This window comes from Pelophylax lessonae, assembly GCF_965119305.1.
Source record: "Pelophylax lessonae genome assembly, chromosome: 4".
Lineage (NCBI taxonomy): Eukaryota > Metazoa > Chordata > Amphibia > Anura > Ranidae > Pelophylax > Pelophylax lessonae.
The window spans coordinates 573,659,761-573,676,312 of NC_138771.1; the positions used below are offsets into that span (position 1 = coordinate 573,659,761).

General features: G+C 41.6%; 1 protein-coding gene across 1 annotated transcript in view; it reads right to left on the reverse strand.

The window, feature by feature from the left end:
* The window catches only part of ADAM9 (ADAM metallopeptidase domain 9), a gene marked incomplete at its 5' end in the record, with an annotated part of 144,878 nt that overhangs the window by 62,205 nt on the left and 66,121 nt on the right, over positions 1-16,552 (reverse strand). The window contains 3 exons of the mRNA XM_082253704.1: positions 5,366-5,431; positions 9,647-9,833; positions 11,103-11,179. Coding sequence (XP_082109830.1) covers positions 5,366-5,431; positions 9,647-9,833; positions 11,103-11,179 — 330 coding nt within the window. The remainder of the gene's footprint in view (positions 1-5,365; positions 5,432-9,646; positions 9,834-11,102; positions 11,180-16,552) is intronic.

Below are 16,552 nucleotides of genomic sequence, written 5' to 3' on the forward strand. Positions count from 1 at the left end.
TAACAACCCAATGCATGTGCGCTCATCTGCACAACCACAAACTATGTACCAATATCCTGGCTTGGTGCCGAATTCTTCTGTTCGGTCATTGCAAAAAGTAGTGCAGTTGCCTTTCGCAAATATTTAGATGCTTTCATCAGATTTTTATTATACAAAAAAGCAAAAAAAAACAAAAACAAAAACCAGTGGGGCATTTCTTAAAACTGGAGCAGACAGAATCTGGAACTGCAGTGTATGGCAACCAATCAGCTTCTATCTTTCATTTTTAAAGTTGAAACTAGCTGAAAGGCAGAAGCGGATTGGTTGCCATGCACAATGCACAGCTGCTCTAGATTTTTTGTTATCTCCAATTATAAGTTTCCCCCCTAGTTTGTTGTTATGGCCAACACCTATGATTTATGCTCATCCGAGATAATTTGATAATGCCATTAAAGTAGAACTATCAGCAAAATCTTTCATTTTTTTTTTCATTTTGGATAAAGCAAGGGAGGGTTAAACCCTCAGTCCATTTTTTTTTTTGCTATCTGAGGGGATTTGCCTTCATTTCCTGTCTCAAAACCAAAACAGGAAGTGAGAGGAAATCCCTGCAAATTAAGGGAATTATTTTGGTCCACCAGGTCACCAGAACTAGCGTCCCTATTGGAAGATTTCCCATTCCAGGACAACCCAAAAGTTGAGATTTTTTACTTTTACTTTCAATGATAATGGTAAACAGGACAAATCGAGAGAGTGAATCTTCCTAATGGGGGCACAGGCAGCAATAAAAACCTGACAGATGTTCTAATCCCTCTCTACTCTATCCAAGGCTTTAAAAAAAAGTTTTGCCTTTAGTTATACTTTAAGCCGACAGTTGGCTTTCTGGTGATAATAACCAATGCGGCTCATCAGCCGATTGGCAGTTATCCCAGTGACAGAATGGGACCCCCCCCCCACCCCACCGCTTTGCTTGGGTCTCCACGTCCGCCGGCTGGTTAGAGTCCCGAACTAAGCAGGATTTGCCTTTGATCGGGTCCCTGATCAAGTAACCAGGAAGCAACGTCACTTCTGCTTTACTCGGCTGCTAAGGGGCTGATTTAAAAAAAACTGACAGCATTCAAAAATGCAGATTTCGGCTTTTTGAATACTTTAAAGTGCATTGGGGGGGTTTGGACCCCAGATCCCTCCATAAAGAGTACTTGTCACTGCCTATTACTGTCACAAGGGATGTTTACATTCCTTGTGACAGCAATAAAAGTGATCAGATTTTTTTTAAGGAACATTGTTAAAAATAAATTAAATTAGGGAAAAAAATAAAAAAAACTTTAAAGCGGTTGTAAACCCTAGGGAAAAAAAAACAAAAAAAAAAAACCTGCAAGACAAAGGCATAATGGGCTAGTATGCATCGCATATTAGCCCATTATGTGTAACTTACCTTAGAACGAAGCCCCCACACGGACCCCCGGACATCGCTGCGGGCGCTGCCATGATCCCTCGCCGTCTCTTCCGGGTTCGGCGGCTCCGGCGCGGTGATTGGCCGGAAGAGACTGCTCCGGCGCGATGATGTCACTCCCGCGCATGCGCGCGGGAGTGATTTTTCCGCCAAGCTCCCGGCAAATTAATTGAAGGTCCCCCCGGACCTTCAGAGCGCATGCGCCGCTCGCGAGAGCGGCTGCATGCACTGTAAATATCGCTTTAAAGCGCCTCCATCCCGTGAGCTTGCGCACCAAAAAAAAAATCATACATAAGTCGCGCCTGCAAATGTAAACGGTGTTCATATCACACATGTGAGGTATCGCCACGTTCATTAGAGCGAGAGCAATAATTCTAGCAAACGACCTCCTCTGTCACTCTAAATTGGTAACTGTTAAAAATGTTTAAAACGTTGCCTATGGAGATTTTTAAGTACCTTAGTTTGTCACCATTCCACGAGTGTGTGCAATTTTAAGCCGTAACATGTTAAGTATCTATTTACTCGGCGTGACATCTTTTACAATATACAAAAAAATAAAAAATTGGCTAACTTTACTGTTTCGTTTTTTTTTAATTTAGTGTAGTTTAGTGTGAAGTGTATTTTTTCCAAAAAAATTGCATTTGAAAGACTGCACATGAACATTACCCCATTCGTCATCAGATCGCCAATCATCAGAGTGCAAATCTGACAGAAGGAAGCAAAGCCCTGCCTTTAGAAAGATGGCTGCCTCTTCCAGAGACAGCACAGAATAGGGCATAATAAATCAGTAATGGAGAGTAGATCACTGCCTGCATTTTTTAACATAGTTTAGTTCCTCTATAACACAGGTGTCAAACACAAGGCCCACGGCCCCCCAGGCCTTTTTATGTGGCCCTCGCACCTCTCCTGCAGCTGCGGCACCCCCGTCGTCTCTGCCCCCACCTTGTCTCTGTAGTTGGCAGCAAAGAGGACAGAACTCCTTTGCCAGATCCTGCAATCCTCTGTGCAGCTGCAGAAAGGCTCGTCTTTGCCCACCCCCTCTTCTAAGCAGTCCGCAGCAGAGAGGAGGGCAGAACTCCTCCTACAGATCCTGCACCTCTCTGTGCAGTCGCAACACCACCTTGCCTCTCCCTCCCCTGATCTCAGCATTCAGCAGACTCTGGAAGCTGACTCCAGCCCTCCTCTGGTTCTCCTCAAGACCCTGCACTTCTTCCCAGATCCACCCGCATCTTCTTCCAGGCAGCACCACAAGGTAAGGGGGTGCATTGGGAGGTAAGGAAGGGTGGGTGACTCTTGACTTCTGATGGTGGTGGCTCGTAACATCTCATGTAGGTGTGTAAGGGAACGCGTGGTGCTCTGGACATCTAATGTTACGGATAGAACCGGCCCTTTGAGGGTAACCGTAATGCTGATGCGGCCCACAATGAAATGGAGTTTGACACCCCTGCTCTATAAGAATAAAGTATTTTGAAACACACTGCATGACTTCAACACACAGTTTGAAATTAAAATTATTATCTGGGCAGTTGAGATGTGTCACTTTCTGGATTTAGGCCATAGGGTGGATTTGCAAGAGGTTTTTACTTCTATGTTTTTTTTTTAATGCTTACATCAAGAATAATATGCAATGCAACATTAATGAAAAATGTCAGTATGTCTCTGATTTACACAAGAATTCTCTGTTACTGGGCTGCCTTGTACTGTAGCCCAATATTATGTCACTGCCATGGATTCTGTGACTTCTAGGAACCATCCTAGGTTTGGGAGATTGTTTCTTGGAAATTGCAATTTTAAACAAATTGTAAGGAAATTTATAGAAAAAAAAAAAAAAAAAAAAAAAGCTTTAGGCATCGCTAAAAAGAGCCCTATAAACAAACTAAACTACAAGGATAGAAAACTTTATTCATGAAAAGAATGTATCCTAGCAGACCAAAAATTGAACACAGATTATGAACTTTTGGAAATGTTAATAAGAACCTGGAGAGGTCTGGGAAAATTGGCCTGGGAGACAAACACAACCAATTGTCCCTTTCATGGTAGGGACAGTTTCATATGGGCTACCTAAAAGTTAACAATAAAAGATGTGCCATGGTACCAGAGTGATTGGTGGCCATGGTGAAAGGTGGGTGTTGCCTTTGAGAACATGGTTTATTGTAACATCTTTTTATAAAGATAAAAAAGAATTGTCCGCACTCCAAGCTGCACCCAGATTCGGTTTATTGGACGAACATCCCAAGTGTTACAACAGTGTACAGGTTGACACACTAACAGGTGTGCTTATTCATAATAGTGTGTGAAACGCATCTACCTGTACACTGTTGTAACACTTGGGATGTTCGTCCAATAAACCGAATCTGGATGCAGCTTGGAGTGCGGCCAATTCTTTTTTATCATTGTATGCGGAGGCGAGCCGAGGCGGGCACCTTTTAGCATCATTAGGCTTCCTTTTTCTCACCTGGAGCAGCGAGTCTTTCTTTTCTTGGATCTTTTTATAAATACATTTAAAAAAAGGCATTGTAAGGAATTTTAAAGAATATGTTTTGCACAAAAAAGCACTAGTCACCAGTTTGCATGTGGTCTCCATGCAGCTGAGCCTTCATCTATTAATGACTTACCATGTCTTGTTCTGCAATGTGTATTTGGGTGGAGGCTACCATCTTGGCCGAGGCAGGGCTTTGGCTTTCTCATGTCAGACCTTCCAGCAATGAGGCACAGGAATGACATCACCAATTATCATTTCACTCTCCTTAGACTAGCAATCAGGCAGCAGTGCCTTAGACCCCACGCTGCAGATATTCCTAGTCACACTGACATATTAGCGAATGCACAGGGTTTTTTTTTTTTTTTTTTTTTTTAGGAGGAATTCCAGACAAAGGGTACCTTTTTCAGGGTACTGCTTAGGCATAATTGACATTAACATCTTCACTTTTTGAACATGGGTCAACTTTAAGAATGGGCACATGGACGAAACGCGTCAAGGTGTTACCACACGTAATGACAAGAAATGACCTAAGCACGCTGACTCGAATGTGACACGGTGGATGTGACGCATGCCGAGGTTTGGTGAGATGCCAGTAAACCGGCTCATGGATAGGAAGCGGGAACAAGGACAGCTGGTTGATTTCTTTTGAAGGCAATGTTTTATAATATGGCGGTGAGTGCTTTTAATGGTTTTATATAAACTTAGAAAAATAGTTTACAGTACTGCACTAGTGTGAGTTCTTCCTTTTTCATGGGTAATTGCCGGGCAGAGAGTATTTAAAGTGACATCATTTCATGGGACAGGAGGATCGATTGAATGCTGGGAGCGAACTATATTAACAAAGTGATTTGTGCTGATCATCTTTAATGTGAGGAAATTATTTCTGGTAAGTGGGATATATTACACTTGAGGAGAGGTCACCACCAGCACAGCACAGTGGAAGATATTTTGAGGATAACTTGTGGACACCAATTGTGGAATTTCCTATACAAACTTATATGGTGGACGATTTTGGTACTAATGTAAACAATTTTTTATGTTGATTTTGATTCAAGTTTTGTACTGATAAATGAATTGATTGAGTGTATTTATGTGACACTGTAATGTTTAATTGTAGCGCCACCTATGGTCTGGATTTTTAGGTTTTTTTCAGACACTGAGTTTGAAGTTTGTGAATTTTTTAAAAGGGGCAGCGATATAGTTATTTTATAATGTTGAAGATATTTTATTATTCAGATACATCCAAACATGAGTCATTTATACATGATGGGCACCATGCAGCATAATTCCTGGAATTGCTAACCAGTTAGATTTCTCTTTTCCTTTTCTAACCAGCATCAATCATAATACAGATGAATCGTGATCATATTTGAGGGAAAACCCAGACACTTGTCTTTAAAACACAACACATTGGCAGGCACATGAAACTAGTATAAACACAAGCCATGACTTACCCTTTCCTTGTCCACCACCAAGAAGAGCTCCACGTACCTCGTCTGAGGCAGGATTGCTCTCTTCTTCTAAACATAAGAATATAAAAGACAATAAATCCAGTGAAAGCCCATTTATCTCAGCTGATTAAAGTTAAGAAAACCTAACGCAAAATAAACTTATAGGTAGCCACTTGTGATCTAAAACTGCTTGCTGTCTGGCTGTCATGACAATCCTCTGGATTTAATATTTTTAATTCTCTGACCCAGAGCAAGCAACATTTTGGCTAAGGAAGTGACCCTGCAGTGGTCTATTTGCCCTGTCTAGCAATCTTGTGATGAGGAGTTGCTGCAAGCATCAGGATTTCTAAGTGGACATAGGTCTTACTGCAGGCATGTCCAACCTGCGGCCCGGGGGCCGCATGCGGCCCGGAACCGCAGGCAATGCGGCCCACTGCCCCCTGACAATTTTCTTTTTTTTGCTGGGGGGGGGGGGTGGAGGAAGTCGAGTCGGGGGCACGGCCACAGAGGCAGCCTCGGAGGGGATCTTCCACTTCCACTAGTTGTGTTAAACTAGTGCTGGGGGGGCGCGGAGGCGCTTAATTACTTATATACCTTAACTAATAGTATATATTTTATATGCGGCCCAAGAAAATTTCTCTACACTCAATGTGGCCTGGAGAAGCCAAAAGGTTGGACACCCATGCCTTACTGTATAGTGGCTTTCACACCTCAACCTTTGCGACAGCCTCTTATTCAGAAGGATGCACCAGAACTGTCAGGTGATGGAGAAGCCCCGGAAGAGTAACAGACACAAAGCAGAAGAGACATAGGAGTAAGAGGGCAGAAACACAGACTGACTGAACAGTGCTGACAGGGAAAACAAAGACAGGAGCCTCAAGATAACAATGTAACCATACAATGGTCTACAGAAATTGATGTATGACATCAGTCTAGTACAAACAAGCAGAGAAGGGCAACTAAAATAAAAAGAGGCATTGCAGACTGTAGCTATGAGGAAAGATAAATTGAATTGAACCTTTGAGAAGCAACGATTAAGGTGGGATATGATCACTATGTATAAATAAATGAATGGTCCCATATGGCAAACTTTATGCCAAGCAGAATTCTAGATATGTGTATTTTCTTCATTGGTCCAGTTTGGACCTATGTAACTATGCATATAACATACCCGTGGAAACCCTCTATAACAGCCTCTCTCTTTTTTACCATGGATAAACCACTGAAACAGTTTCCGGGTCTCAGGAAAAACCCACTAAAAAGTATTAGACCTACAGCTCATGGTACAGTAGTGTGAGCAGTAAGATGTATTTTAAGTAAGAGTGTTTTAAATAAAAGAGTAAAGAATGTAGTTTACTTAATAATCATCCTCGGAGGTTCCTCCTGCATGAGGTTGACTTAATCTCTGGGGTTTCTCCTGATTGAGGATGACAATCTCTGGGGTTACTCTTTAATGAGATTGACTTAATATCTAGGGTTACTCTTAAATAAGGTTGAAAATCTCTAGGGTTACTTTTAAATGGGGTTGACTTCATTTCTGGGGTTCCTCCTGAATGAGGTCGACCTAATGTTTGGGGTTCCTCCTGAATGAGGTTGAACTAATGTCTGGGGTTCCTCCTGATTAAGGAAGACAATCTCTGGGGTTCCTCCTGAATGAGGTTGACCTAATGTCTGGGGTTCCTCCTGATTAAGGAAGACCATCTCTGGGGTTCCTCCTGAATGAGGTTGACCTAATCTCTGGGGTTCCTCCTGATTAAGGAAGACAATCTCTGGGGTTCCTCCTGAATGACGTTGTCCTAATCTCTGGGGTTACTCCTGAATGAGGTTGACCTAATCTCTGGGGTTCCTCCTGAATGAGGTTGAACTAATGTCTGGGGTTCCTCCTGATTAAGGAAGACGATCTCTGGGGTTCCTCCTGAATGAGGTTGACCTAATCTCTGAGGTTACTCCTGAATGAGGTTGACCTAATCTCTGGGGATACTCCTGAATGAGGTTGAACTAATGTCTGGGGTTCCTCCTGATTAAGGAAGACAATCTCTGGGGTTCCTCCTGAATGAGGTGGACCTAATGTCTGGGGTTCCTCCTGATTAAGGAAGACAATCTCTGGGGTTCCTCCTGAATGAGGTTGACTTAATAATCAACCAAAAAGGTTCTTTCTGCATGAGATTTTTTGAACAATCAAACTATGAACTTCCTCCAGAGGTTTCTAGGGTTTCCTTGATAGCAGAGAAAGGCTGCTCTAAAACCTGGAGATCCCTGTAGTAGGAACCGCTATTCTGGTTGTCTCCACTAGTTTCCAGATTCCGTGCTGAGCAGCTGCCCTGCTACCACAGGAGATCCCCGGCTTGGCACAGATGGCACCAGGAGAATGCTTTGCAAAGCATTCTCTGATTGGATGAGGTGGAGAGTTGGGGTGGTGATGTCACACTCTTCACTGCTTTAGAAAAACCTACCCCCATTGCCTTAGAAAACTGGACCATGGTTTACAAGAATCATTTGCCTTCCTCTGGATCACAATTGAGTTCAGAGTCCTGTGAATGCAGTTTTGATTTTTTTCATTATTCATTTCTACTGATTGAACTAGACTTTTTTAGCCTAACTATGTAACTATATGTGTTTATCTGCAGTAACAATTTGTGCTGGCTACATTGCATCTTTCCCAGCAGATATTCACCATTTAATGATCAGCAATTTTGCTTCTGCATTCAGCAGATTGCTTGTTAAATATATGTTGAATAATTGATCGCATCAAAGCAATACAATTTGCAGAGAGAACCATTATAGCATAGTCTTTACTTCCTGGTAATGCAATGTTCTTTCTTTGGTCTGACATTCTGTCCTTAAAGGAACTTAAAAAAAAAAAAAGTTAATCTGCCCACATCTGACATTTGAGTTTTTGGTAGATAACTGGGAAGCGGATTTAACTACTTTTTTTTTTTATCCCCTAGGAACAGAAGCAGCAATAAAAAATAAAATGGTGCACTGGTAACAGTATGTGCACAATTTATATAATGACCATATTCACTATATTATTTCCTATTTTTCTTTCATATGATTTGCTCAATATTAACACGCCACCCAAGCTGTCCAACAAAATGAGAGCGCCAGGGGTTTGGACAAAAGATAAAATTGCGAGTGTATGTACAGCAGTCACGATTTGTCACAACAGCGGTCCTTTAAAGTAGAAATATAGGGGGAAAAAAACGACATACAGTTTATGATGCAGTTTGTCACTAGAATGAACACAGCCGTTTTTGCTTTTCTGAATCCTTTTTGTAACATAATTTATTACCTGTTGATGTTGACAGTTGTTATTCTTTTAAATTCCAACTGGATTTCCAGTTTAAGGGCAGATTCACACCACAAAAACACACTCCAGATCCATTGCGTTGTAGTGCATTCTTGATAAGTTTTACCGCATTGCAGTACAGCCCAGTGCATGAAAAATGCAGCATGTTCTTCTTTTTTTTCTGGAGTTGGAACGCCCTGGAACTGACCGCACTGGTGTGAACTATGTCATTGGAAACCATATAACCTACTATCCATGCATTTCTGATGCAGAAAAAACACTGGCCCTAAAAATACATTCTATCTAGGTGCAATAAAACAAAAGATAGGCAAAGTCCTACAGTTAGTTTTCTTTGAAAAAGCAGCCACAGCCAAGGTAGGAAAACCTGACCCTTATCAGCATGCTGCAGAGGACCCTTTCTCTGTTGTATGGAAGCACCAATCAGAGGTCATACATGCTATACAGAAGTGTTTGTTCTCTTCAATCAGCAAGGAGTGGGAGCTTAACAAAATACTGAGCTATTGGTCTAACTCAGCACCGTATCAGTGTATCGGACCTCTGCAGAGAGACTACTGCTTCCAGACAAGAGTAAGGGTCCTTTCTTATGGCAGGGGAGAGGCTTCTGTGGCTGCCTTCCAAAGAAAACAAACTAAGTTTTTTTTTTCTCTTGCGTCTGGAATAAATATACAGTACCTGAATTAAACAAAGTACAACTGGACTTTAAAGAGAGAAAGATAAGGGATCCAAACACGGGGGGGGGGGGGGTTTGGTTGTGGCATCAATTGCAACAACATGAAAGTTCCCAGCAGCTCAAATTGTTTACAGAGTAAGCTGGCAGCGTGTAGACAGCGGCACCAGTAAAAGGGTTCATTGAAATGTCCTTGTTAAACCTTTTATAATTCTATTTTAAGGATAAGTCTAACCCCTTAAAGGAAAAACTTAACACAAATTAAATTTCAGGAGTATCTGAAAAATAGTCATGATCATAGACTTACCCGCAAAAGGTGGGTCATACTTGGCGCATGCTGATGATCTCCCTCCTGCCCCATGTCAGGACTGGACACCCCGCATACCATCGGCTCCGTCTTCACATTCTCCATTCTGTAGATTAGGTGATGAGACTTGGAGGAAGATTTCATGGGTTCAATACCATAACTCCCGCTCTTCAAGTGCAGCAGACCTCTGTGACACAATTAGGGATAGAAGGTATCTTAATACATGCAATGTTATCCCGCATCCTTCCTCTTCCCAAAAGCACCCTGGGCAACCACACTCCAACCAGGAAACCCATCTATAGGCACCAAAACGCACGATGGCCAACACCACACACCCATTACCCATCTTCCCGGGGAAAGATAGTGCCCCCACATGCGCAATGCCCACATCATCCTTTCAACAATTTTACACACAAAAGTCTCCATTCACAAAGCGGACACACCAGTGCAAGGATCTTAATGGACTTATTTTTCTAATGAGATTTTAAAAAGATCCCCGAGTTAAAGCAGAACTAAACTCTACGTGCCGGGAATGTGACGGTTACATTTGCTTATGCACTTAACCAAGCTGTAAAACCATCAAATGTCTGGTGTCATAACTGATCACAGGTGCAGCACCATGGCAGTTGAAAAGTAAAAAATGGCAGCTTCCTTGGCTGAAAAATGATAGGAGGGTTTAGTTCCGCTTTAAAACAAAAGTAGGCTCACTTTTTTTATAAAAATACTGACAGATAGACCTTCTATTACAGAAATGTTTTTTTCCTGCGGTTGGCATTTCTGTACACTGAGCCAGGCATGTGCAGCTCAGTGTACAGTCTTGGTATAGTTCTACGCCAGGAGGAACTAACTCCTATGCGCATACGTGGGAGTTATGTCATCCCATCCCAGAAAATTCTGTACCCAGAACAGAACCAGTTGAAGATGAAGGTGCCAGCCATGGAGGGGAGCACAAGTATCACAGCAATGAAAGGGTGCTGCGCTGTACACATGCACGGGAGTTACATCATCCCAGCTCAGCCAGGCAAGATGGCCAAAGACTCTGTACCCGGAACAGAACCAGTTGAAGATGAAGGTGCCAACCATGGAGGGGAGCACAGGTATCACGGCACTAAAAGGGTGCAGCACTGTACGCATGCGCGGGAGTTACATCATCCCAGCCCAGCCAGGTAAGATGGCCAAAGACTCTGTACCCAGAAGAGAAGAGATGAAGGTGCCAGCCATGCACACAGACATCACAGAACTGAGTAAGTGTGCCATGATGTACACATATGCTGCATGAACTTTTGCATTATGGCAAAAAGCTCCTGGGGACTCAGCATTTCCTGTGGCTGTTTACTTCTGATTAAAGCTTTGTGAATGGAGCCTGAAACAACCTCTCACAATTATGCTAAACGATAGAATTTTTATCACCATACTTTTAGCTAATGAAACCCACAGAAAAAAAAATGATGGCTACCTGAGGCCTGAGCAGGTGCTGATCGCTACCCGAGAGTCTGGATCTCCTTCTGCATATCCTCGATAGTGGCACTGATCCTGAAATGAATGAAATGTAATTAATATGAAGCAAAGTGGAGTTTCAATCAGGGAGAGGGAGCCTGAAGGCAAGATACTTCCTTTGAGTTCTGGATGCAGCCTGTATTAAAGTGGTTGCATGAAATATAAACAAAGCAGGTCCCTCTATAATGTGTACTTGTCTTAATTAAGAGCACCAAGTGTCATTTCTGTCTGCTGCTTTGTTCCTCTGCTATCAGCATGAATCACTTTTGACAAGTTTTCCTGACACCAAGAGGAAAAAGAAAAGGGGACCGGGAGGGAGCTCAAGCCGATTGACAGCTTCACCTCAGCTCCTGTGTGTGTGTCCCCTCCCTCCAATCAGCTCTCAGAGCTCTCCTCACTGAGTTTTGCAGAGTGGTACTTCAGCTCTCCACCCCCTTTTTTCTGAACTCCCAGACAAGCTGTTTGAATGGATGTAGAGAAGAGAATACTGCAGATAAACAGGTACATCTTATGTAAGAGGATTTGTTTCATCTCCATGTAACACCTGGGGCCAGTCCCTTCACTGGGTATATGTAAGGGGTTACAATCACTTTAAAGAGGTTGTAAACTCGGTAAAAAAATTTTTTTTTTTTCTACAACCTGAAAGAGAAATACATAATGAGCTAGTATGCATCGCATACTAGCTCATTATGAAATACTTACCTTAGAACGAGCCCCCGCCGTGCCGTCCGCTCACCTCTATGACGGGCGACATGTCTAGTCGCCCGTCTTCCGGGATCGCGGCATCCGGCCATCTGATTGGCCGGAGCCGCGGTGACGTCACTCCCGCGCACGCGCACGGGAGCCGACAGTCACGGCACGGGGCTCTGAAGGAACGGCACGAGCGGCCGTTCCTTCATAGCGCATGCGCCGGTGACGTCACTGGATGCATCAAAGGTAAATATCTCCTAAACGGTACATGTTTAGGAGATATTTACAGTACCTATAGGTAAGCCTTATCATAGGCTTACCTATAGGTACAACTTCCCGAGGAGGGTTTACTTCCTCTTTAAGTGTGCATTTGCAAAATAAAGACATATATACATGAGAAAGAATACATCTCAATGTTAGAAAATGAACCCAAAACCATTATAGTTTCACTTTAAAAATTATTTTCAGGCAAATGGCTAAACATACAGATGAAATACATATATGGGAGCGGGTTTTACCTCGCAAACATTTGTATTTCTGTCCATGCAGTCATGGGAATTTATGCACACAGCAAAGCCCTGTCTAGCAGAGCAGGAGATCAGACTTTTGTCTGCTACAATAACACTAACTAAAGCTGGATACACACTATACAATTTTCTTTAGATTTTTTTCCTTTAGATTTACCAAAACCATATAATATGAGGTCAAACCTAAACACTTTCAATTTGTATGCAATCAGGCAGGCCCTTGCACTACATAGAAAAGGTAAATCTAAAGGAAATCAAACCACAAAAGTTGTATAGTGTGTATCCAGCTTAACACTTATAGGTCTTGCCCTACCCCCACCTTGTGACTGGACAGTGAAGGAGAAGCAGCAGACTGATGAGCTTGTCCCGCTGTCACTCAGCTCTCTCCTGTCATAATAATCCTTGTTAACATATATGTACTGCAGCATAACTAAAGCCCCGTACACACGTACTGATTGTCGGCCGTAAATATTCGGCCGCCGACCGATCAGTTGATTGTAGGCTTGTTAGTATGAAGCTTCCAACAGCCGACAGCGCATTTTCGGCCGAACAGAATCTGTCGTGCAGACTAAAATATTTGTTGGCCGTCACCAGAACGGCCGATTGTTCGCCAGTCAGTACAGATTTCGGCCGACAGACAGCAGATTTGCAAGACTGGGCATGCTCAGAAAAGAAAAAAGACAAGGAAAGTTAACCATCACATGACATCACTTCTGCAGTCGGCTGTTGTTGGCCAACAAAATTCGTGTGCAGTCTTTTGCAGTTTTCAACAGACACGACAGCCCTGGACAAAAGATGGCCGATCGTTCGGCCGACGATCGGTATGTGTGTACGGGGCTTTAGTGGCTTCTTTTCAAGATGCTGATACTAAGTCAAATTCAGGTACTTACGCTGCTTGGAACTAAAAAAAAACCAACATAATGGTGTATTACTGAATACGGACTTGCACTTTTTTGTGTCTTTTCCGTCCATAATTACCATGGAGAAGCGAGTGTAGACCCAAAGGGCCAGGCAGTGTTTTATTTGCAGCATTACCAGGTGAAAGGAAAAAAAATGCAGCCACCACATCTAAGGACTTGAAAGCTGCAATATATGATATTTTTGGTTTTAGATGCGGTTTAGGTAATAGTGGACAATAATTACATTTTTAATCATAGTTTGAAAAAAAAAAAAAAAAAAAAAAAAGACATGACTAATGAGCGTCACCAAAAGACAAAATATATGAAAACCTGCACTATCATCACTTGATTTACTTCTAGATCCAGGAGTACAGAAGCTAATAAATAAAACATGATGGAGATTATTATTATACAGGATTTATATAGTGCCAACAATTAACGCAGCGCTTTACAACATGAGGGCAGACAATACAGTTACAATACAATTCAATACAGGAGGAATCAGAGGGCCCTGCCCATTAGAGCTTACGATCTAAAAAGGTTTTGTGAATTCAAACCTTAGCTAGTAAACCAAAGCAGAATTCAGATATATAGACTGTATATACTATTTTTTATACTACTTTTTTATTTTTTTATTTAATTGGCAGACACTTTTAGGGCCAGTTCACCCCTGAATCACACAGGAACGCATTTGGGGTTCCTGTGCGATTCCTATGCGTGTGTGGTTTTCAGCACTAAAACTGCACTGGATCACACCGAACGTAGTGCATACGCTACTTATAAAACACACTGCACTGTATCAGGTGCAGGCAAATGCACTGCGTTTGCGGTCTCGTTGGGATTATACTGACACCTGCGACATCGCACACCCAGTGCATTTTGAACACGGTGTGGGAAACATGCATGGAATGAGGGTTTCCCGCACCGCCTTTCTGTGAACGAGCCCTTCGTGAACATGCAACATCTGACGCAAGAACACAATTTTGCAGAACAGAGAAGAATCTACAGAAAACAGTTTGACATTTTAAAGTCACGCTGCTATCGCAGAGTCGGAACTTGAGGCCCATTTTATTTAACCCTCTGAAACCTTTCCTTCAATAGAATTGATGTGGACACTTCTATGTATGGTAGATTATAAAGCAGCATGTCCAGATGTTTACTGAATGCTGTATTTTATTACATTTACAACAGTGATAAACTGGTGGAAACTTTTCACTTGATCTAATTAGCGAGCAGTTTCATGCGGAAGTGCTTTTTTGTAGGTCACTTATCACTTTTACTCGAAACGGGTTATTATACCAGCACCCAAAGATTTACAACAGCTCCAAACAAACATATTATTATTATAGGTTTATTTATATCCTAATTGCTCTAAAGTTTGAACTTGCTACGTGACTTGGGAGTGCCCCCAGCAATGACAATGCAATGTGCAGGCTGGGTGCTGACAAAGTCCAGCCACAATATCACTGCATGGAAATCAGACCTGACTATTGCACTGAACACTATTACAACCAAAAACAAATTTGCCCGTGGGACTTTAGATGAGGCTACACACTCACACACCTTGTACCATAAAGTTCAAATGTTTTAATTTGACAATGTTAAAAATGGTAAGTACATACAGTAAAAACATGTTGGACTGATCAGTGGTATCCATTGCAAAAAATACAAACATATTATAAATTATACAATAGTGTGGACCTGCATTCAATGCGTATATAACATATGTTGAACATGACAGATTATAGTAACCATGTACTGTACTGACGCGTTTCGCGAAGATTCGCTTCTTCAGAGTAGGTTTCTATCATGTATCTACAAAGTAAAAGATGTTATCAATATCGCAGCATGTGTATGTACAAAGTGTTAAACACTTTGTACATACACATGCTGCAATATTGATAACATCTTTTACTTTGTAGATACATGATAGAAACCTACTCTGAAGAAGCGAATCTTACTTTGCGAAACGCGTCAGCAGTACATGGTTATTGTTATTGTATAATTTATAATATGTTTGTATTTTTTGCAATGGATACCACTGATCAGTCCAACATGTTTTTACTGTATGTACTTACCATTTTTAACATTGTCAAATTAAAACATTTGAACTTTATGGTACAAGGTGTGTGAGTGTGTAGCCTCATCTAAAGTCCCACGGGCAAATTTGTTTTTGGTTGTAATATGCATACTTTTTGGGATGGAGGCACGCTACTCAGTTGGTCGATCCAGGTCACAACCCTTTTTTCTTGCACTGAACACTAGAGGGCGAGCTAAGCTTCCCTTGTCCTCACATCAACTAGCCCAGGGCACAGTGATATAGCAATACAGTAAACCCCGTTATATCGCGGTTCAGTTTTTGCGTTCCCGGTATATTGGGTTTTTTTTCTGTAAGACCTATTAATATTATTTTACTAATTAAATCATTGGTAATTAAATATTTTTGTGTTTTCCATTGCTCTTGCTCTGTCTCTCAGTATCTTTTATGTGTTTAAATGTGTTTCTATTGTTTTAAAAGTATGTTTAAAGACCTTCAAATGCTTTTAAAAGTACAGTGAAAGTTATAAAAACATGCCTAGAGTGTATTTAAATCGGGTCTTTCTATTTCGCAGATTTTCAGTTTTCGCAGGTGGGTCCGGAACGTAACCCCCACGATGGAGGGGGGTTTATTGTAGAATTAATTGGTGATCGCAATAAACAATACAGCAAGTTATGTCGATGATAGCGTACATCTAAAAATAAAATAACTGTAGAATATCAAACCCCCAATCCAATCAAAATCTGTATGAGATACAATTTTAAATATCTTCAGTTCAGATATTTCTCAATATTCACACTCTTCAAAAAAAAATCTGGATTACCTACACATAAGTGAAGTAGTCTGGGATATAAAGAAAAAGAAGATTCCGCACTATGGCCTATATGACGGTGTATAAAGCAGCTAGCACAATACTCTGATTTAAAGTATAAAAGTTTTCTTTTGGTCGTATTTATTCACCACTGGGTTTTTTATTTTTTACTAAACAAATCAAAAAAGACAAAAAAGAAAATTTTGAAATAAAAAAAAAAAAAAAACAGCTTTTCTTAGTTTCCGTTATAAAATTTTGTAAATAAAGTTTTCTCCTTCGCTGACAGGCACTGATGAGGAGGCACTGATATGCAACACTGATGGGCAATGATAAGGAAGCACGAATATGCAGCACTGATGGGCACTGATAGGGAGCAATGATATGCAGCACTGATGGGCACAGATAGGCAGCACTGATGAGGAGGCACTGACAGGCATTACTAAT